The sequence below is a fragment of the Leuciscus leuciscus genome (assembly GCF_965113295.1).
Source record: "Leuciscus leuciscus genome assembly, chromosome: 25".
NCBI classification, from domain to species: Eukaryota; Metazoa; Chordata; class Actinopteri; order Cypriniformes; family Leuciscidae; genus Leuciscus; species Leuciscus leuciscus.
The window spans coordinates 17,890,720-17,914,582 of NC_138724.1; the positions used below are offsets into that span (position 1 = coordinate 17,890,720).

At 38.6% G+C, this 23,863-nt stretch overlaps 1 protein-coding gene across 7 annotated transcripts in view; it reads left to right on the plus strand.

Moving 5' to 3' along the window:
• magi2b (membrane associated guanylate kinase, WW and PDZ domain containing 2b) overlaps nt 1-23,863 on the plus strand; it is a 92,873-nt gene that overhangs the window by 51,646 nt on the left and 17,364 nt on the right. For 6 of the 7 annotated variants that reach the window (XM_082159189.1, XM_082159190.1, XM_082159192.1 and 3 more), the window contains exons 5-12: nt 477-696; nt 2,910-2,989; nt 8,930-8,987; nt 9,131-9,252; nt 9,454-9,636; nt 13,670-14,178; nt 15,183-15,348; nt 19,721-19,752. In XM_082159189.1, the coding sequence (XP_082015315.1) occupies nt 477-696; nt 2,910-2,989; nt 8,930-8,987; nt 9,131-9,252; nt 9,454-9,636; nt 13,670-14,178; nt 15,183-15,348; nt 19,721-19,752 (1,370 nt within the window). The remainder of the gene's footprint in view (nt 1-476; nt 697-2,909; nt 2,990-8,929; nt 8,988-9,130; nt 9,253-9,453; nt 9,637-13,669; nt 14,179-15,182; nt 15,349-19,720; nt 19,753-23,863) is intronic. The other variant, XM_082159194.1, reaches the window with a different exon arrangement.

Sequence of the window (23,863 nt, forward strand, 5' to 3'; positions counted from 1 at the left end):
TTTTAATTTGACATTATTACAATGTGCACTTTTTAAAAGTGCACTTAAGTGTGTTAAGAAACACAATCATGAAAGTGCAAATGGCCTTTTATTTTTATTAATATGTTATCTGCAAGGTTTTTTTATATATACTTTTAAGGTTTGAAGTACACAACAAGCGCACATTCAATACAATCAAGCACACTTCTTTTTCACAAAGGTTTGATTAATCTATATGAGGAGCCGGATTTGGATAAAAAAAATTGCCGCATTGAGACTCATTCGGATAGTTCACTATTAGAACATCTGTCTTCATTTTATAAATTTAATAAATGTGTTCGTGCTGTCCAAAAAATGTAATTTATGTTAATACGAGTTGACTTTGACAGATCTAATCATTACTTGTTTGATTTATGTAACAGTATCTCTTTGTACCATCCTTTTCTAAAAATCTACAGTCAAATAAGTCTCAGTGATTCCTTTTGTTTACCTCAAAGAATCCAGCGAACACGAGGACAAGAGCACCGACGCTTCTGGAGACGTGCCCGTCCAGCCATGCCCACCTGAGACCCCCACCCTCACCGCCACAGATGCCCAGGAGGAAGAAGTAGACGCTCCCAAGTCTCCTCAAGACTCCCAGGAGAATGACGACCTGGGCCCTTTGCCAGACAACTGGGAGATGGCCTACACTGAAAAAGGAGAAGTTTACTTCATAGAGTGAGTGGAGTGCACTTCAAAGCACACTTCATAATGAAAGAGGCGTGAACATATGGAGCGCTACCTGTTGCACAGTCCTCTTTTACAGATTGTTACGGATGTCTGAATTATTTATGTGTGCCGTATTGAGCTCACTCAGTGTAATGCAGTTCAGTTGACTGCATTTTGGAAATGATTTGTAGGACTTTATACACTTAAATCAGCGGCGCCTACACTTTCCGTACCATGAGCGCTCCGACAGACCTGACCCAGCAAGCAATAGCTGTAACTTCACCGTCTAGGTTAACTATAGACCCGATATAGTCCAGCTATGAATAACCCACTTCTAGCCAAAATAACCTTGTTATTGGTTACATGTCATTTTTGGCCAAATAACTTGCGAGATGTATGATATTCCAGTCAACAGTGATTACAAGGTGTTTGGTTTCATTTCTTTGACATGTTCTATGCGTCTATTCTAGGGCTATGGTTAGACGTCTTCAAATGTTGCCTTGTTTTAGCCTAGCCGTCAGGGCTGTGTTTGGACGGCTATTTAGACGTCTTTTAACGCAATATTGCTTACTGGGGAGAAACACTTTCCCTGTGGATGTTTCTGCGGTTATTATGTGTCCCATATTTCTGTTGACTGAACCAGCGATGCCAATCATTCGTGAACTAATAATGAGATAATAATAAGAAAGGCTACTTAAGAACACTGAGAACAAACAGCGCTGGAAGAAGTGGATATTTTCATTCAAACAATTGGGAAAAAAAGGCTACTTTTGAGAGGTAACTTAAGCCAGTGCTGTGTCATGTCAGTAAGCGGCCATTCACATCTAAAGTCACATCAAAACATGTTTCCAATATTGTCAATATTGACATTTATGACACAATATTGAAAATTGTATTTTCTGCTAGTTCGGCACTTTGCAACAACACAAACTTGTTTCTGCAGTGAAGAATTAATTAGGATTGTATGATCTCTGTATAATATCAGTCTTTAAATGCAAGATATTTAAAGTGTACCTTAAGTATACTTGCAATAGTTCCACTTTAGCACAATCAAGTATATTTAAGTAAATCTTTAGTTGGACCTCAGCACTATTTCTGCATGATTAAAGTGCATTAAGTACAAGATTAGTGGTTCTAATTAAGCAGACTTTAAGTATACCAGTTAAGTATACCAAAAGTACAATTGCAGGGTATTTATATTAAGTACATAATTATGTAAATGTATTTGTGGTATACTTTAATAAATGTATTTCAAATACATTTTAGTATATATATTTTTCACTAGGGTGAATATAGACATAGAAAAGCTAGTTACATGAATGCTAAACATGCTAGAAAATTAACACTTCTCTCAGAGTTGAATTTTTAAATATTAATTATATATGAGCATATATTTCATATTTAGGGAATTTAGGGTTGTTTTTGCAACAAAGAAGAAAAAAGCTTATCCTCAGATGAAATCCAGCTGGCTAAAATGATATATTTTAGTTATATATTTTATGTTATGTTAGCTATATCTTTTGAATGGATTTAATTTAAGTACTTGCCTCTGAAATTAACAGATTTTTCATATATAATAAATATTTTTTTTATGTGAATTCTATAATTCTATAAATATTAATTATTTTATATATATATATTTTTATTTTTTATTTTAACTAAACATAGACAATTCTGTTTAAAATGATGAGTGCTACATGGAAGGTTTTTTATTTATATAAACCAAAATATTACAATAATTAGTCATAAAAAGCAGTATTTTATAGATATAAAATGCTACACATGGACTTCCATGAAATTTTTAGTGATGATGGCAACCAATCATTGAATCTTAAGTTACCATCTTCAGTTACAACTTCAGTTGCCATCATGAATCATCATGATGATGAATGGATCACCATAAAACTGAATCTGCCAGAGTAGCAGAGGGAAGAACGGTCTTAAGAGTGAGAGAAAGATGTTCCCCTCCCTCCATCTGTCCTTAATGAGAAACGAGGGACTTATTAAAACTATTGATTGTCATTGTTTTAACTGGAAAACCCCCAACCACTGCGACTGAGGTCTTCTGGGATATCTAGTCTAGAATGTTTTACATTTCAAAGTGAGGCTTGTACCAACATTTGGCTGACATAACACACATAAAAATGCTTCCGATTCGGATAATGGTAACTAAACTCTATCATAATGTACTATTAATTGTTACAAAATTATTTTCTTTTCAGTCACAATACCAAAACGACGTCATGGCTCGACCCTCGGCTAGCGAAGAAAGCCAAGCCCCCGGAGGAATGTGAGGAAGATGGTGAGTGCACTGGTGTTTTAACGTGTGTGTGAGTATGTTTCTCCTTTTTACGCTTGGAGAAATTTGATGTCGTGACCTCTACTTGTACCCCCCCCCTCCCCCGGAGACATGCGCGTGTGAGAGTGTAACACGAATTTCCATTTTGTGCGTTTGTTCACGATGTCAGGACATGCTCTGGTTTCATGAAACATCCAGAAAGACAAACTCTGCTACCTCATGATGTTTACTCACTGTGTTTATGAATGGATGGCTGGATTGGATAAAAAGAAAGTTCATTCACCATTGATGCATCAGTTTATCTCTTTTAATCTTTCTTTTTTTTTCTTTTTTCGTTAAACCAACCATTTTGTTCATTCTGTAAAGCCACCCATCTTTATAGCCATTCATTTGTTTATCCATTAGTCCATTAAGCATCTATCCTCCATTCATTTATTCATGCGTTCGATTGCTTGCTGAATCAGTTGTTCGTTTGTCCATCCATCCATCCATCCATCCATCCATCCATCCATCCATCCATTCATCCATCCATCCAACCAACCAACCAACCTTTTTTAATTTATTCATCCATTAAGCCAATTATCCTCTATTCATTTATTAATTTGCTTGTTGATTAATTTGTGCATTTGTTCATCCATCTATCCATCCATCTATTCATCCATCCATCCAACCGTTTGTTAGTTCATTCATCCATTACGCCATTTATCCTCTATTCATTAATTCATCTGCTTGTTCATTTTTTTATCCCATCCATTAGTTTGTTAGTTCATTCATCCATTAAGCCTTTTATCCTCTATTCACTTCTTTGTTGATTAATTTGTGTGTTTGTCCATCCATCCAACCATCCATCCTTTCTCCATTTGTTTGTTCATCCATCCATCCATCCAACCATCCATCCTTTCTCCATTTGTTTGTTCATCCATCCATCCATCCAACCATCCATCCTTTCTCCATTTGTTTGTTCATCCATCCATCCATCCAACCATCCATCCTTTCTCCATTTGTTTGTTCATGCATTCATCCACTAAGCCATCTATCCTCTATTCATTCCTTTGTTTGCTCAGTGATTGATTCATTTGTTTGTTTGTTTGTTTGTTTGTTCATTCGCCCATTCTTTAACTATCTCTCCTCTATTCATTTGTTAGCTTGTTCATTTATTTGTTTGTTTGATCAAAAGTTCTATATCTATAAAGCATTCATCATTAATTTTTTTTTATACAAATTCTATATTTGTTTGTTTGTTAATCCTTCCATCCATGCATCCATCCATCCATGCATCCATCCATGCATCCATCCATGCATCCATGCATCCATCCATCCATCCATCCATCCATCCATCCATCCATCCATCCATCCATCCTCAATTCATTCATTTCAACAATTCATGCTCATTTAATAATTTGTTTGGTTATTCATTTGTTTGATTGTTTTTTTCAGTCATCCATCCATCCTCTTTGTTTTTGTTCGTTCATTCACCCATCCTTAAATTATCTATCCCCCATTGATTTGTTCGTTCATTCATTCATTTGTTTGATAAGAAAGGGATTGATCCTTTTTTCATTAATCTATAAAGCCATTCATCCTCCTTTCCATTCATTTTATTAGTTTATTTGTTCATACATTCATTCATAAAGCCATTCATCCATGCCTTCATTCGTTCCTTCGTTTGTTTGTTGTTCATTAATTAATTCATTTGTTGTTCATTCATTCATTCGATCATTCATTTATTTGTTTGTTAATTCATTTGTTCATTAATTCATTCATTTGTTCATTAATTTTTGTTCATTCATTCATCTGTTCATTATGAATGGTGATTTTATGTACCCAAATCTACCATCTTTGAAACCTTCTGTTGAAATAAAATGCAATTTAATGGGGCCAGAGAAATCAATATCTCTTTCCACAGGCCTTTTAATGCCTTTCTGTGACATGACTACTAATATACCTCTCCGTACAACATAGATCTATTTTTTGGGCAGGTCTGTGCAACAACGTAAGCTCATACACATAATCATGATTGATTTCCATTGTGTTCAATACTATCTGCTGCGTAAAAATCACTTTGTGTATTGCAAATTTGATCCACATCTCACTTCAAAGTTCAGACATGTACATTATTCAGAATTGAACTCAGATGTCTGTTAGATTATGATCCTCATGGGGCCGCACAGATTCATCATAAATTCCCATCAAAGGCTAGATAAAAGATGAGCTGTTTGTGTCAAAATCAATGTTAGTCACAAACTCTTAAACATCTTTGTGTAATTTCAGAGGCGTGTCTGCTTAATTTAGCAACAATGGAATAATTTTTCCATTGTTCTAACGCTCCAAAATGTTCCCTGCTGTCTGCTTGCTAGTTAATGAGCCCTGCTGGTTGGTTTTGATAGCACAAATTTCACAGGACATTTAAAGACGCATCCGCTCATATTTACACTTGTGCATTCAATGCACTCAAATATACATAAGCCACTCAGTGAATGAAAGAGCCTGAAAAAGAGACTTCTCCCATAGTTGCCATGGAAACTGCCAATGGAGGACCATTGATTTAAGGAGGCTTGAGAAAATATATTTAAGGTGGTCTGGGTTAGATCATTGTCTTATAAACATGGAGGGCCCATAATGGTCCTGCATAAAAAAAACATACAGTTTTCTCTAAAAAATATGTTGGATTTTGTCTGAAAGTGGTACATTAATGATCTATTAAGCATTAAAGAAGGTATTATTTGATACGTCAATAAATTAACATTAATTATTTGTTTAATAATTATTATTAACTTAATAATAAGGGGGGACGTTAAATTAATACATTTAACGTATGTATTAACGTTAAATACATTACCTACTTAATGCTCCCACAATACTGCGAGCCCCCATTATAAATTAAAAGTGTTTATAAATTCAGCAAATATTATCTTCAGTAATGCTTGACAGATGTTAAATGTACTGCTTTTTTTAATTAGTTTTTTATACGTTTGAATATATTACCTACTTAAACATTTTGAATATTATTTGTTGTTTAGAATTCATTATTTATTAAAAACAGAAGCCTAAGAGCACGGCATCATATCCCGTTTTCCATATTCATTGTACTTATAAATAATTTCGATGTTTACATTTTTAATCTGCAATAATGTTTGCTCATGCGGGAACGTTGAGTAGTTAACATTTTGTAGATTGTTATATTTTATATGATTTATTATTTATTAAAAACACTGAAAATATGTTGTTTTGCACCTCCGTATAAGTTACATATATAGGTGTTATAAAGAGAAGTGATAAACATGACCTATTATAAATTAGATTAAATATTTAACATAGTGAATAAAACTCTGCTTGGATACATTTTGATTCATTTGGCTCCAAACCAAGCTATAATCTTTAAAAGAAAGCTCCAGTAAATCCAGCCAAGGTTATGTCACACTTCTCACTTTTTTCTATTAAGAAAGTGTCGCCATCTGGTGTGTTACTCGTCTTTCTCTCTCAGTTAAAGCTGCGTATGTGACACATATAAGAGTCTCGTCCGCTGTTCTTAATGTAAACCCTGAATATGAGACTGGTTTCTGTTTGCGAGACAGAGGGTCAAGCTAGCATTAGCGGATGCGGTGTAGCCGGTTGATGTGTGTGTGTGTGTGTGTGTGTGTGTGTGTAGGATGGATTTGATTGCTCTAACCCTCCTAGGGAGGTGCGAGAACCTCGTCGGTCGTCACACCTGCTCCTCTCCCACCTCCTCCAACCCAGCGTTCTGTTCAGCTCAGCATCCATTCACTCAACTAATGACTATCTGAAAACAGCATGGCTTTATTAGGATTTTGTACATTTTTTTTGTTTATCGATTAAATCTTACTGCTGTGATGCCAAGGTGTACTGAGCGGTTGCCAGGGCATTGTTCGATGGTTTCTAGGCTGTTCTGAAAGGTTACTTCCTCAAGCATTGTTTGCTGGTTGCTAGGGTGTAGGGAGTAGATGCTATGTGTTCAGAGTGGTTGCTAGGTAGTTGCTAAGTAGTTTCAAGGGTATTCTAAATATTTGTATTTCAGGTCTCTATGAATGTTGCTAGAAGGTTACTAGGTGTTTAGAGTGGTTTCTAGGTAGTTTGTCGAACATTGTTTGGTGGTTGCTAGGGTGTTCTGGGTCGTTGCTAGGTGGATGCTTACTGGTGTTTATAATAGGCCTATTGTTTTTTTTATTATATATATATATATAGCTTTTCTTATCATCTGCCAGATCATAGATCAAATTTTTAGGAAAGTCATTACACACCTCCTATCAACAAATTATACGTTTTGAGAGATAATTCCTGTCCGAAGAACACATAATGTGGAAAACTGGGGGGCATGTCTGTAGAAATGGCATGTGTGAGGTTAATTACTGGAGAAGGGGGATGTCTGAAGAGATATGAGTTATGTTAGCCTGGCGTTTATGTACATGAGCTTTATTTGCATGTTTGCTGCACACTGTTTATTCACACATGCATGACTTCATCTGCATGTACGTATGCGTGCGTGTTTCCGAAGAACGCCGGCAAAGACTGCAGCATGTCCCACCGGCGATGTTTGTGATAATTACTGTGTGAGTTTGTGCATGTACCCCATTTTTTCTTGATGTTTCAATAATGTCAAATTTGGCTGAAAAACAAAACAGACAGGGAAAAGCATCCTGAACGCTGCATATGATGACAGCCCTTTGTTGTCATGGTGATCTCGCCAGCTCTTTAATTTGTTTTGTGTCTCTCGGGCGGATTGAATTGCATGAAAGTATGTTGGCTCTAACCTTCGGGCTGCCAGACCTCCCCTCACTTACCGCTGTGTGTCCTAATTAAGCTTTGTTTTACACACTGACTGCCAGCGTGAACGGCCGGCTGGATTGTTGAGGATACGCAATCGAAATTTTGGCGTGTGCAGGGAATGTGTGTTTTTAAAAGACGTCTAGACTGATTTGTGTCGTGTATTATCATACGCTGCAGGCATCCCTGGGGTTATTGATTTACTGGACTGAGATTCACTATAATGAAAACTGTGAGAAATGTTTTCATGACACGCATGCTTCGTGCCATGCATTAAATAGCTCATTTTAAGCTTCTTGCATCTGAAGGTTTTATACACTCAGGCTCACCTTTCAATGTTGTTGTAATTATTTATGAATATGAAAGTGAATGGTAATACTGAACTTGAAGCCTGATTAAATAATGCGGCATCAAGTCAAGGCAAGGAAAACTCATTTATATAACTCATTTCATAAACAATGCTAATTCCACGTGCTTGGAATAATAAAAAATGTTCACAGGTTAAATAAAAAATTTAATAAAAGATTATCAGAATAAAAAATATAAATATTAAATAAAATGAAAAAAAAAATTTTGATGTAGCTTTTATTTTTTGTTTCATTTTATGTATTTTTGTCATTGTTTTCAGATTAATTTGAATAATCGTAGAACTTAAACTTAAAATGTTAAGAATTTTATTTAATGTAATATTTGTTTTACTTTATTTCAGCTTTATTCCAATTACAAAAAAGTGAATTTTACTCGTTTTAGAACAATATATATACACATATATTAATACCGGCAAATCGATTAATCTAGATTAATCGCATCTAACATAAATGTTTGTTAATATATAATATTATGTGTGTGTGTGTGTGTGTGTATATATATATATATATATATATATATATATATATATATATATATATATATATATATATATATATATATATATACACACACAGATACTGTACACAGACACGCATATATATATATATATATATATATATATATTCGATGTGATTGATCGATTTATATATAAAATCCTCAAAAAACATAAACAGAACTATGCAAGGAAACAGACAAAACAACCCAGACTACATTAAATACGGGTTAACATGCAGCGGGGATAAACAACGTTTGCAACGAGGTGCCGACCATCTTATTTTTTTCTTTCTACAGAACTTCCATATGGCTGGGAGAAAATAGACGACCCTATTTATGGCAGTTACTATGTTGAGTAAGTTGATCAAATTTCTTTTATCAAGCACCAAGTATTTGCAGAATCCGACCCCGAATCATCCGCGTCATTCTCTTCAATAAGTTCGCCGGGGGAGGGAGGGTCCCAGCGTGATTTAAATATCTGCTCGTTCTGCCCCGCAGCCACATTAACAGAAGGACACAGTTTGAGAACCCAGTCCTAGAGGCCAAACGAAGGATCCAACAGCAACATCAAATGCAAAGTCAAGGTCTATCGGCGCTGCCATTGCCCACGATATATAGAGGTACTTCTTTTCTCTGTGGCCCATATATGCCATCTTCACCCAATTGGTTTGTTGGTGTTCCTCGGTTTTGGGTTGCTCAGGTGTGCCCTACTTTCATGTCACTTTAGCTTAGATGCCGAAGCACCAAAGACCATGCAGTAGAGGTGGTTGTGCAGTGTGCAGTGCATTCCTCTGAGTGTTTATGTGTGTTTGTCTTCTCAGAAAAGCCTCCATTCACGAGGGACGCCACGCAACTCAAAGGGACGTTCCTCACCACGGTGCTGCAGAAGAGTAACATGGGATTCGGCTTCACCATCATTGGTGGGGACGAGCCGGATGAGTTTCTACAGGTCAAGAGCGTTATACCTGAAGGACCTGCTGCCCAAGATGGCAAGATGGACACAGGTGAGAAGGACAAGGAAGTCAGGGCCTCTTAGTGTTAAACTTTCGTGTTAGACTTTAAAAGTTTGCTATATTCTAGCAGAAGGGTGAATTGGGTTATGAATCTATGAAACTTTGATATTATTAATAATATTTCTATTATATAGGTATTGAATTAGCCTGGTTAAAACAGACCATTCTCAGTAGTAACTGAGTTAGAATGGTGTGGGTCTGGCAAAGCTTCATTAATAACTAATTTCCAAAGGGGCGTCACCAACGGACGTCGCTCAAATGCCTCTGGGCGCAATTGGATAGACCTAAAACCAATCAGAGCGATCGTCATCGTGTAAAGCCATATGCTGCGTCCCAATTCGTTACACTACGCCATAAAAGTATGTACTCTTTTTGTGAAGAAAAGGTATTTACTTTTGAATGTGTAGCAAAAAAGTAGGCAAGCTTTGGGACACACTACTTCGTCATCTTTATCGGACGGATCTGTCGCGTGCATCCTGTCACGTAAACTGCCCTGTCAATCATCTTGTCACAGTTAAAATCCTCTATTAAATCTAATTTAATTTCCTACCGTTTCGGAGAGAAATGTACGTTCATCTTCCAGTGGGTCTTTCATGGAGACTGTCCTCATGTGTTTGCAATTTTAATATAATAATGCATTTAAAAGTTGGTGCGCTTCACCAAAGGACGTCGCTCAAATGCCTCTGGGCGCAATTGGATAGACCTAAAACCAATCAGAGCGATCGTCATCGTGTAAAGCCCGCCTCAACGTTTCTGATTGGTGCCGCGATTTCGACGGATTAGAAATGGCCTTGAATGAGCTCTTTGCTAGACTACTTGCAGATCAAATCAAAATTTGCCGGAAGTTGTCTGGGTTGTCCCAGGCTAGTATTGAATGTCTTTATAGTATATAAGTAAATAATATTTGTAATTTATTTATTAAGATAATAACTGTTAAAAATACAATATAATAATTAAATTTACCTGCGAATATTCGCTCAATATCGGTAAATGTGACTGTACCTTTAAGGCCCGCTCGATAAAAGGACAATAACTATAACAATAAAGATTGTTATTGAATAAAGGTTTTAATAATCACTCTAAATCTATGAGAAAACAGCAGAACTATGAAAATATGTACAGTACTGGTCAAAAGTTTGGAAACATTATTATTTTTAATGTTTTTGAAAAAAAGTCTCTTATGCTCACAAAGCCTGTATTTATTTGATCAAAAATAGAGAAAAACTGTAATATTGTGAAATATTACAATTTAAAATATTGGTTCTCTATTTTAATATAGAATGTAACTTATTTTCAGTTTCATTACTCCAGTCTTCAGTGTCACATGATCTTTCAGAAATCATTCTAATGCTGATTTAATTTCAATGTTATCAATGTCGTGCTGACTGATATTTTAACAATATACATTTATTTTTTACTGTCACTTTTTATCAATTTAACACATCCTTGTTGAATAAAAGTATTTCTTTCAAAAAAAGAAAGAAAGAAAAATGTGTATATTGTTACAAAAGGTTTCAATTTTAAATAAATGCTTTTCTTTTTAACTTTTTATCTATCAAAGAATCCTGAAAAAAATATCACAGGTTGTAAACAAATATTAAGCGGTACAACCAAGTTTGATAATAAATCATCATATTACAATGATTTCTGAAGGATCATGAGACACTGAAGACTGAAATGGCTGATGAAAATATATATTTGCATATATATATAAAAAATTTATATTTATTTATTTATTTATTTATGTGATTTATCAACATTTCTCTTGTTTTGTCCACCATCTTGGATGATGTTACTCCCCTGTCGCAGTGCATTCTGGGATTGACTTCTTTATGAAAGATGCAGGCTGCCTACACAAGGGAAAATGTTAATCTGCCTATTCAGATCAATTCAGTGACACCTTTCAGTTTTATTACCAATGACTGTCAGTCACCCAAACCATAGTTACTGTTGCTAAGAAAGACAAACAATGCCAGCAAGCTTAATTTCCCTGCTTCAGTGGACTGTTTAGAATTACAATATGCCCCCTTTTAATATGCTGACACTTATCGATATATATAAGCAGGGCTGAGCAGCGACCTCACATCTCAGGAGAAAACCTTCAGTGCATGGACTAGGAAACATCATTATCTCTGTAGCCACCGCTTGACAACAGTCTCTAATAGCTTGCACAGAGCTAGCGCAAGGTCACGGTTGTCGCATTGTGTTTTTCTCTGATGAAAGAGCGTATTTGAGTGAGTCATCACAGGCGGACACCGTAGGCTTATTTGCTGCTTTTTCGTAAGTTCTCTGTTCTCTTAGAGGAACTCTTAACCTAGTAAGGAAATCCTGTGTCCTCGCTGCGATTCTACCTTTCTGGATGGCTTGTTTCGTTTCCTTGATCATGTTTTAACTTTAGAAGTGTATCACAACTGTGAGCTGTGAAGATGACATCACTTCCCAAGGCCCTCACTGATAATGATGCTGGCAGTGGCTTTATTTGCGTATGCCTCCAGCTAACATTGCAATTTGGGCTTTGGTGGGATCTTGTGTGTTTCATTCGCTTTTGATGGGGGAACGGGGTCCTTTTATAGAAGTCCTACTCTATTCTGTACAAACATACACAGTTGGCTTGTGCAGTTTCAACAGGCCCCAGGTTGCCTTTATTACAGAGACGTCTCATTATTGGCCAGCCAGTATCTACAACTGTCTGCACTTATGCAACTGACTTTCTGTGTGTGTACGTGGAGATCACTTTAATCCAAAGTGATGGGATTTAGTAAACAAGTGGGTCAAACAACGGCTATTTTATTAGACGGCGGCTATTTGCGCGTGTAAATAGTAGTTAGATGATATTTATACTTATAAATAGTGGCAGATACTATTTGCACCTCAGTGTTGTCATACATTAAACGGTATAATAATAATAACAGAGTGTAAATGATTATATTTATTACATTTTTTAAATGGATCCCGCCTTATTGGGACAATAAAGCCCTCCCTATAAATGTGACTGCACCTTAAAGGCCCGTTCACACTAACTATAACGATAACTTGAAATGTAAGGTTTTAATAATCATTCTAATTCTTTGAGAATAGTGAGTCCACACCACAGCTATAAAGGTAACGACAAAGAGAAACAATGTCGTTGGAATCGCTTTCAGAATGATTTTTTCCCAGCTGAGAAACAATAAAAACATTTGCAGCCAATCAGAATCTCCTCGACTTTAAAGAGATTGAGCATTTAAAACAGCATACGACAAAACTTCAGCGAGCGTTTAGAATAAACAAAGTTATCGTGTGTTGAGGTGGGCGGCTGGGCGCTGATATAGTTATTGCTATAGTTGTCTGTATAGTTATTGTTCTTGATGTAAATGAGGCTAAAGAGATCATCTTTGCACGTCACTCGTGTGAAATACGCCGGAGACTTGACTTACAGTTGATTTCAATGGAATTTTATGTTAGCATGTTGCTAAGCTAACAGCGTGATATGCTAATAAGCACAACTACATACAATACACAAATACTGAATAAGAATGTCATACTTTACAGTATTGAATGAAATTAAATATATTTCTTTCTTTTTTTTTCACTGATTCACAGTGCATTCTAGGATTGCTTTTTTACAGTGTCGATTCATTTTAATTCGGCCTGTTGGGAACAGGGTGCACTTGCTCGACAACTGTATCCTGTAACTGTATCACTCTCTCTCATTGGTTGTCATCCCATTGCTCATTTGCAGTCTTCTCTACTTCATTATAAAACACTGGTTGGTCATGCCACCAGAATTAAACTGGTTTCATTGAAAATGAATGACTTGCAGTTGCTTTTTCATTGTAAACCTTTCAGTGTGAACACCCGCTCAGAAGGCAGCATAATTATGTTTTGTAAGAGCCTTATGATGAAGCTAATTTATGTACATACGCACTCTGAGCAAGTGGTAGATGTGACAGCGATGACATAATGCTCTTGGGAATATGGCGCTTCATATTTTGTTTAAATATGCGTGTTTAGAACTCTCATATTTTCGTCATTTCTTCATCAGGTGATGTGATCGTCTACATCAATGACATCTGTGTCTTGGGCACTACCCATGCTGATGTGGTGAAGCTCTTCCAGTCAGTCCCCATTGGCCAGAGCGTTACCCTGGTGCTGTGTCGGGGATACCCCCTCCCTTACGACCCAGAGGACCCCTCTGCTAGCTCTTCCATGCCCCCTTTGGGCCTAGTGGATCACCCGTTGCTGCTCAATGGAAGGAACAGCTATGAAAATTACATGGAGTACATGTCTTTGACTGGCCGCTTAGTACCTGAGCACGGCGAGGGCCTTCCCCCGCATCCCCACCCTGGAGACACCCACCTGGACGGCTCGCAGCCTCCATCCCTGACCACACCGGGACCCCCACCTGATGACAGCGTCTCCATGGCGTCATCCTCGGGAGCAACTACTGGGGCTCAAGTGATCCCTGAGCTTTTGAGTCTTACTATAACCAAAGGCGCAGAGGGTTTCGGGTTCACCATAGCGGACAGTCCCACAGGGCAGAGAGTCAAACAGGTGCGCTGATATCAATTAACAAAAATTTTAGTGCAGTGGTCTCAAAATAGAATACAATTTTATATTTTAATTTTAATGCAATGAAACATGACAAATTTTTGTAGACATGATGTTTGGCCAGGCTGTCATTCCAAGAAATTATGCAAAAACAAGAGAGAACCAATGAAATATTAAGAGCTGATCATGTTATAGTCAATGTATGCTGTTTGTTTTTCTGTTTTTTTTTTTTTTTTTGCATAGTAAAATAAAACCTGTAGCTTGCCTTTTTTGCCAAATAATTTTGTCAGATACAGTAAATACCTTAACCAAGTTTAGTGTTTGTTTTATATTTTGCTCATATTTTGCTCATTTAATCGAACTTGTAGGGTCATAAAAACGAATATTCCCTACGGACATCTCTTTTGGCCACTACACCAATGGAAAAAAATATACACAACTAATTATTAAATATAATATAATTATATTATTTATCTGAATATATGTTTGTGTATATATATATATATATATACAGTATATATAAAATAAGAAATATAAACAAATATATGTATTATTGTAGAGAAATAAATAAACAAACACATATATGTTTATATATATATATAAACCAATGGAAAATATTATTAAATGTATACATTTATTTATATTTATTTATAGTTTTTTTTAGAAAATAGATGAACAAACACACACACACACACATATATATTATATATATATATATATATATATATATATATATATATATATATATATATATATATATATATTTTATATATTGGTGTATTGGAAAATACATAAATAAATAGGCTCCTGTTGTACAATGTTAAGTATGGGGTGAGGGCACTGATCTCAATAATGGGGTGAGGGTAATGGTGTAACTTCAAACCAAAATGCGAAAAGAGAAAATGCATTTGCGAGCTGTATTAAAGGATATTAAATGGTTATATGCCCTGTCGTAATGCTCATATGCAGGTTTATGTGTCATAACTGTTTCCTTATGTTGTGATCAGGTTCTGGAGCCGCAGGGTTGTCCAGGGTTATGTGAAGGAGACTTGATGGTGGAGATTAATCAGAAGGGTCTCCAGGGACTCAACCACACACAGGTGGTGCAGCTGCTCAAGGACTGTCCAGTGGGAACAGAGGCTACGCTTGTCATTCAGAGAGGAGCAGCAGCAGGTGCGCACATTTACACCCTTCATTTTTAAGACCAAGTTCATCAGAAATGTACTGAAGGTTGCCCGAAATCTATTCTGGACTTTGGCAAAGTGAAATGTTCACGTATGTATTGTAGGCCAAATTAAAATGAATTTACTCATCCTCATGGGGTTTTTTTTCTTCTTCTGTAGAAAAGGAGAAATTTTGAACTGCACTTTGCAATATAACAGTTGGGGGGGCTCCAAAACCTGCTAAAAACCACCATAAAGGTTTCATAAAAGTGGTCCTTATGGCCTGTGCACTATATCCCAAATCTTCTGAAGCCTTATGACAGCTTTGTGTGAAAAAGAAACCACAATTTAAGTTGAAATGAGGAAAGTACCTTCGTATACATCCGTGCTTCAGTTTTTAGTCTTTTCTAGCTCTCTGAACTTCAGCTTAATTTGCCTTAAGCTTTGATTCGTCAAGATTTTGAAATAAGAGGAGAGAAATACTCCTACTATAGAGTCCTAGATGTACTTTGCCAGAGCATCTCAATTTTTCAGACTCAAACTGTTTTCTTTCAGAATAACTGAAGCTGATGAGCTGTTTTGGGGAAATTTTAGCAAAGCCTTCGCAATATTGCACACTGTATCATCTCTTGGCAAGAGCTGGTGACAGTTATTAGCATATTCAGACAGAAGCCAAGCTAATCTACTAATTCCATGCGAGTCCACTTATCAGAGTGCTTACTTTCATTAAAATGTCCATCCAGAGTGTAATATTTTATCACCCTTTATAATTAGGATATTCTTAGAATGAAAATTAATGAGGCAATTAATAGAAACGATCTTGAAGAACGCTAAAGTCTCTCCATGTGTTTAGTAAGTAAGCCTGATATGAGTTCTTAAGATGCTTGTCCATTTTTCTGAACCACTATCAATCAAGTAATTACACCAATGCATCCTGCCAATTACGCTGTGTGTCTGTTCTCACCTCCTTTGCGTGTTTCATGACTATATCGAAGGCTACGGTCTTAGAGGACCGCTCAGCAAACACTCCAAGGCCTCTTGTAACGGAGCGAGAGACGTCCCACGTGACTCACTGGCTGAGTGCGAGACCATTCAGTTTCCTGCCGGCGCTCTGCCAAGAGTCCGGCCTGCGCCGGCCACGTTCACAGCTCTTTTCCCCAGTTGTCTAATTAAAGCAGGACTCCCACACTGAGCTGGTGGAGATAAACAGGCTGACGAATCAGAATGCGGAGTGGCTGAAGGGGGGCGGGGCGTTCAGCAAACAGACCAATCTGTTACTTCCCTGTAGGTAGCACTGAGGGAATACACTGAAATAGATGCTGATTGAGGAGACATAATTTATTCTTAGTGACGTGAAGTTTATATTATCATAATTTACATAAATTTACATGGATTTATCTATTTAAAGCAACAGGATGAATGGGCAAATAAATGTCAAGACAAGCATAATTTCTCACCAGGACAAGAGCAAATATCCAAAATTCTTACCGGGGTTGAAATACTTTTCACTTAATCCTTCACTGAAGAAATGTGTATAAAAATATATATTTTTTTAGTATTTTTATTTAATAGTGTTTAGTTAGGACCAGGAAATGGGCGATTACAGCTATAAAAAATTTGTCATATTGAGTATATATTTTTATAGTTTTTTTTAAATATCTTGTAAATATCATATTTCTGTAAAGGTATTACTTTTTATTTGTGTTTTATAATCAAAGCAGTGTTGTTATTGTAAACTTGAACTATTAAATAGTATTCAGTAATTGAAATAAAGTAAATCTGGATGCAAAAAACTTAAAAGAAAATCTAAAATTACTCAAATAAAAATAATTAAATAAATGTATTAAATAATAATAAAAGACAAAAGAACAATGAAAATGACAAAATTACTAAAACAGCATACAATTTATATGAAATTCATAATAATTCGAAATATTAATACAAATAATACAAAAATTAAGGTAAATACAAAAATTTATGTAAATAATACTAAAATAACACTGAATAAGAGGGACCATTATTTCAACCTGCCATGGTTGATGATTCAAAAATGATCAAAGTAAAATACATAAAAACATCTAATTAAAAAATGAATGAAAAAATGAATTTTCCTCTAAATATCACTAAATAAACAAAAGAAAAAATATATATACTTAATCTGGTTTTGTTTAAATGCACCATTATAACAAAACAATACATAGAAATAAATAGCACTATTTTCTTGCATGTAATTCTGCCAGCAAAAGCATAACAAATATATATTGCAAATATTCAATATTTCATCCAACCCTAGTTAGTACCAGTTATTGAATTGCATTTGATTTGCACCCATATAAACACCCTGTATAAATGTAACTTTTGCAGTAATTTCATTAGATTTATTTCTGTTAAAATCTGAAATGATCTCATTTGGCAGGTAAATGCAATAAGATGCAATAATGCAATATTTCTTAATGCAATAAGAAATGCATTTATTTCTGAATGTTTCCAAAGTACTAAAAGAATCACTGATGGAAGCGTTAAGGAACCAGAAATGCTTACGATTCCCATTTCGAATTCTTCAAGCATTTCTCTACCTTATTAGTGCCGCAGTCAGAGCACAATATCACTGTCCGTCTTCCTCTCTGCGGTTCTTTTGTCAGGATTATTGACATCTCGAGTAGGACTGGACAGACAGGCGCGAGGTGATAACTACAGTATACTCTTCTGAGTTCCCGGAGTGTCGGAAATATCATCAGGGCCGTGGCATTTCAGCAGATCTCTTACATCCTCTTGGCTCTAATCCATCTGGGTCTCTGAGTACACAGAGATGACAGTCACCCCGAATCCCTCACCTTTCAGACTTCACCTGAGAGAGACTCGTGAGTCGTGACATGAACGAAACCCAAGGAAGCATGAGGCGACTGACGCCGTTGACTGAACATGGCATTCGACTCCTAGTCCGAATTTTGAATTTTTCGTGTTCAGTGTTCAAGTCAATCAATCAATAAGAGAATAAATTTTTCGAAATTTTGCATGTGAGTTACACTGACGTTCTTTGGTCTTTGTTGTCCATATGGCATCTTTTGTAATGTATTGGGGGAGGATGAGGACTTATGGAGTGGCACGACTGTGCGTGTTTGCCCGAGGCTCTTCGCTGCGAAGTCGTGTCCTGGTCATATAGCGTTTGATGTAATCCTGTTAGTTTAAGTAGGCATAAAAATGCCTTGCCCCCATGCCTACAAATACTCACATACACACACCCCATACGTACAGTGTGTGAATGCACAAAGACTCTCAATATAATCCATGTTATTGAAAGAAACATGTATGAGACTTGAGAAATGAAAAGTCATAACTCATTATTCTTCCAGCACCTCTGGCCATGGTATAATCATATTGCAGATGAATCTTAAACAACCTTCTTCTTATTACAGTCATATCACAAATGCACATCATGAATTTTATTATATGGAGAACTTAATACTGAAAAACAGTATTATGAGAGTTCTTTACTCGCTGTCAGAATGTGCAGTTTTCACTATAGTTTCTACCAGATCTGACCCTTAAAAATGGCTTTCCACTTGTGTAACCTAAAGTAGTCTGTAAGATACTTAATAATAATGTTTTTTTTTCAATTAAATAATCTTTTTATTTGTAAATTCTTTATTTAAGTGATTTAGATTATTATTAGGAAGCATGTTAAGCAATATTTAGTATAATATTCTTAATCATTTGAATTATTTTTCAACATTTTGTGAAATAATGACTAATATATTTTGAATCATGTTTATTTTTCTGACCCTTTTAGCATTTGTTTCATAAAGCAAGAAAAGAAAACAATGTCAATAAAGTCAGAAAAAATATCTAATCCCCATTTTCTTCTCAAGTAAATATATGTAGTATGTCCATAAATACATTTTTATTAATGAGTTGATGTATCAATAAATATCAATAATAAAAATATTTTTTATGACAAAAATAATTATTTTACATCTGCTATTAATACTCATATAATGTGCAATTTTGCTACAGATATTTGTACAGATACTGATATAAGCAAGCTACAGTGATATAGATACAACACATAAGCTAAAAGCATTGCTGGCCATTATGATTTCATTATGATGATTCAGAACTGACTAAAAGTCGCAAGAGTTGTAAAAATCTAGTTTAGTGTCTCACGTCTGTTTTACAGAGTCTGGCTTCTGCTCAAAGCTAATCAAAGCTAATGATGTAATTACCTCACTAATAAATGCAATAACGTTTCCTCACTTAAGAGCCTACAGGACAACGAAGTGAAGAGAAAAGGGGGCAAATATTATGTGACTAATATGAAAAATGTCTTCATTTACTCTTGAAGGAATATGTAATCATGATCTTTCTCTTTCTTTTTCTGTCAGGCCTCTTTTCACCCTGGGATCCCACAAAACAGGTAAATGGATTTCAAATATTTAGTTTCTCAAACAACTATTTGTTTTTACATGTTCTTGAACTGACCTTGACATTAAAATACCAAGTTCTGCCATGAAACTCTAGATGGCGCTGGCTGATAGGTCCTTAACTCATTTGGTAGTGATCGCATCGTTATCTACATAGCGCAGCTGATTGGTTGCTGTTGCATCAGCAGCCAATGAGCTGCCGCTCAACATTTAAATACTGGTAGTGTTGCTGTTAGCATAGACATAATAAATACATAGACGCCCTATTGGCCGCTGGATCGTACGTCAACGGCGCCGCCATACTGCGGAGGGCAACTTTCCCATACCTCTCATAACGAGAATTGAGAAAATGCCTATTTCGTGCGCTGCTTGGGGCTTTACAAATCGACACACAATTGAAAACAGGTCTCAGGGAATTACCTTTCACAAGCAAAACTGAAAATTTGTTTCTGGTTGTATATTTATTTACTATTTTTATTTTCAGAGGAGAAAGGCCGCGAAATTTAAAAATACTACTGTTATTGTGTCACGAAATGTAGTTTTAAGAGTTTTTCAGTCGACAATGTAGTTGTTTAAAGCTCAAATCTGTGGTTTATTTATAAAGATAGCGCCTATTTAAAAATGTTATCTGACGGTTTCAGAGTTGTGAGATCCAGCGATCACCGGGCGCTCAGCGCTCATGTACCTCGCCGAGAACAGCCTTACCTCGGCTAGTGCTTCTGACGTTTTCCGCTGGATCTGATGTCTTTAGTCTAGTGGTTAAACATGAGAATAATTCGTCTTGTGTAACGTTATATCTAACGGGCGATCTTTGGTCTCATTAATCTATAATTTGTTCCTTGGCAAATCGTTTTGGCTGAGGGCAAAGTGAAGTTTCATAACTTTATATATTTAGGTTATATTTAAGTTATATATATTTAACATTCAAACTGAAATTTAACAAAAAGAGACAGGGTTGCGTCATTTTATTTTATATAGCCTACCTGTAACGGTCACCAGCTGAAGTGCCCTTGAGAGCCACCAGAGGGCACTCCACATAAGACTATTATCACTCACAAACTACATTTCCCATAACTCACTGCCCGGACTCATCATCACTTATCACTGATCACATTCACCTGTACCTCATTCACTGATTGCATTCACCTGTGTCTCATCATCCTGTTAGTCTCAGTCTATTTATACCATGTTCATTCATTCACTCACCGCGAAGTCTTGTTTAAGTGTTACACTGCATCTCTGAGCGTTTCCCTGGTTTCATGTATTTTGGTTTTTGGATTTTTTGCCCTGTTCCCTGGATTACTCTTTTGCCTCTGGTCCCTGCCTGTTTTCTTTGTTTGTTTCTTTGTTTGGACTGCCTATCTGTGTATGACCCTTGCCTGTACACTGGATTACACCTCTGGATTGCCCTCAAATAAAGCTGCATTTGGATCTCCTCTTTGAGTCTTGGAGCAGTTTCGTAACAGAAGACTTCGCCGCCCTGAGATCCAGCAGCCATGTCTACCATGTGTCCAGATGTCCAAATCATGCGTCTCTCTCAGGAGAATCAGTCCATCGAAGGCTATGTCGCAGATTTTATTGAACTGGCACATCTCGCGCTAATGAGCACCGAGTGTTTAATGATCTTTTTCCGCGGAGGATTATCTGAACCGCTCCGGTCATTGATGCCCGACCATGATCCTCACGGGACATTAGAACAATATATAGATCTGGCCCTTTTGTTAAATGGCTCATTGTTTACTGTGGGTGGGGTGAAGGAGGAGCTTCGTGAGCCCACAGTATCCCCTCAGCCTGATCTTCACGTCACGGCAACCATAAAGCCGGCAACCGGATCGGTCTATGGGCGTCCGGGACTTATTTCCAGCGTGACAGATCCACCGCTGATGTCCGCACGTACTGCCAAGAGGGCCGCCCGAACAGAGTCTCGTTCCGCCACGACCACCGTTCCAGGGCCATATCCCAAGATGACCAGCGTTCCTGAATCTCTTCCCGTCACTTCTGCCGATCCAGAGACTGAGCTTCACGTCACTTCTGCCGATCCAGAGACTGAGCTTCACGTCACTTCTGCCGATCCAGAGACTGAGCTTCACGTCACTTCTGCCGATCCAGAGACTGAGCTTCCACATCACTTCTGCCGATCCAGAGACTGAGCTTCACGTCACTTCTGCCGACCCAGAGACTGAGCTTCACGTCACTTCTGCCGATCCAGAGACTAAGCTTCACGTCACGTCCGCCCGTCACGAGTCTCATCCCGCCGAGACTGAATCTGTTCCTGAGCCTGAATCTGATCCTGATACTGAGCCTGAATCTGTTCCTCTTCCTCTTTCTGCGCCTGTGTCTTCGTACAAGATGGCCGACTCCACGCCTGTGTCTTCGGACAAGATGGCCGACTCCACGCCTGTGTCTTCGGACAAGATGGCCGACTCCACGCCTGTGTCTTCGGACAAGATGGCCGACCCCAAGCCTGTGTCTTCGGACAAGATGGCCGACCCCATGCCTGTGTCTTCGGACAAGATGGCCGACTCCACGCCTGTGTCTTCGGACAAGATGGCCGACCCCAAGCCTGTGTCTTCGGACAAGATGGCCGACCCCACGCCTGTGTCTTCGGACAAGATGGCCGACTCCACGCCTGTGTCTTCGGACAAGATGGCCGACTCCACGCCTGTGTCTTCGGTCAAGATGGCCGACTCCACGCCTGTGTCTTCGGTCAAGATGGCCGACTCCACACCTGTGTCTTCGGACAAGATGGCCGAATCCACGCCTGTGTCTTCGGACAAGATGGCCGAATCCACGCCTGTGTCTTCGGACAAGATGGCCACCGCATCCCCTGAGCCCGTTCATGTTCCTGAACCGTTGGATCCGCCTGAAGGGTCGTCTCCGCCCCGGCCGCCTGCTCAGCCTGCTCCGCCCCGGCCGCCTGCTCAGCCTGCTCCGCCCCGGCCGCCTGCTCAGCCTGCTCCGCCCCGGCCGCCTGCTCAGCCTGCTCCGCCCCGGCCGCCTGCTCAGCCTTCTCCGCCCCGGCCGCCTGCACTGCCTTCTCCGTCCCGGTCGCCTGCACTGCCTTCTCCGTCCCGGTCGCCTGCACTGCCTGCTCCTCCCCGGTCGCCTGCTCAGCCTGCTCCTCCCCGGTCGCCTTCACAGCCTGCTCCGCCCCGGTCGCCTGCACTGCCTGCTCCGCCCCGGTCGCCTGCACTGCCTGCTCCGCCCCGGTCGCCTGCACTGCCTGCTCCGCCCCGGTCGCCTGCACTGCCTGCTCCGCCCCGGTCGCCTGCTCAGCCTGCTCCTCCCCGGTCGCCTGCACTGCCTGCTCCGCCCCGGTCGCCTGCACTGCCTGCTCCGCCCCGGTCGCCTTCACAGCCTGCTCCGCCCCGGTCGCCTTCACAGCCTGCTCCGCCCCGGTCGCCTTCACAGCCTGCTCCGCCCCGGTCGCCTTCACAGCCTGCTCCGCCCCGGTCGCCTGCACAGCCTGCTCCGCCCCGGTCGCCTGCACAGCCTGCGTCTCCAGGTCCTCTTCCGCTCCACGGGCCTGGCCCTCCAACCTGCCCCCGGGTCCGCCTCCGCTCCACCTCCCTCCTGGACAGTTTTAGGAGCGTCTGGAATCCGCTCCTTAAAGGGGGGGCTATGTAACGGTCACCAGCTGGAGTGCCCTTGAGAGCCACCAGAGGGCACTCCACATAAGACTATTATCACTCACAAACTACATTTCCCATAACTCACTGCCCGGACTCATCATCACTGATCACATTCACCTGTACCTCATTCACTGATTGCATTCACCTGTGTCTCATCATCCTGTTAGTCTCAGTCTATTTATACCATGTTCATTCATTCACTCACCGCGAAGTCTTGTTTAAGTGTTACACTGCATCTCTGAGCGTTTCCCTGGTTTCATGTATTTTGGTTTTTGGATTTTTTGCCCTGTTCCCTGGATTACTCTTTTGCCTCTGGTCCCTGCCTGTTTTGTTTGTTTGTTTCTTTGTTTGGACTGCCTATCTGTGTATGACCCTTGCCTGTACACTGGATTACACCTCTGGATTGCCCTCAAATAAAGCTGCATTTGGATCTCCTCTTTGAGTCTTGGAGCAGTTTCGTAACACTACCGTA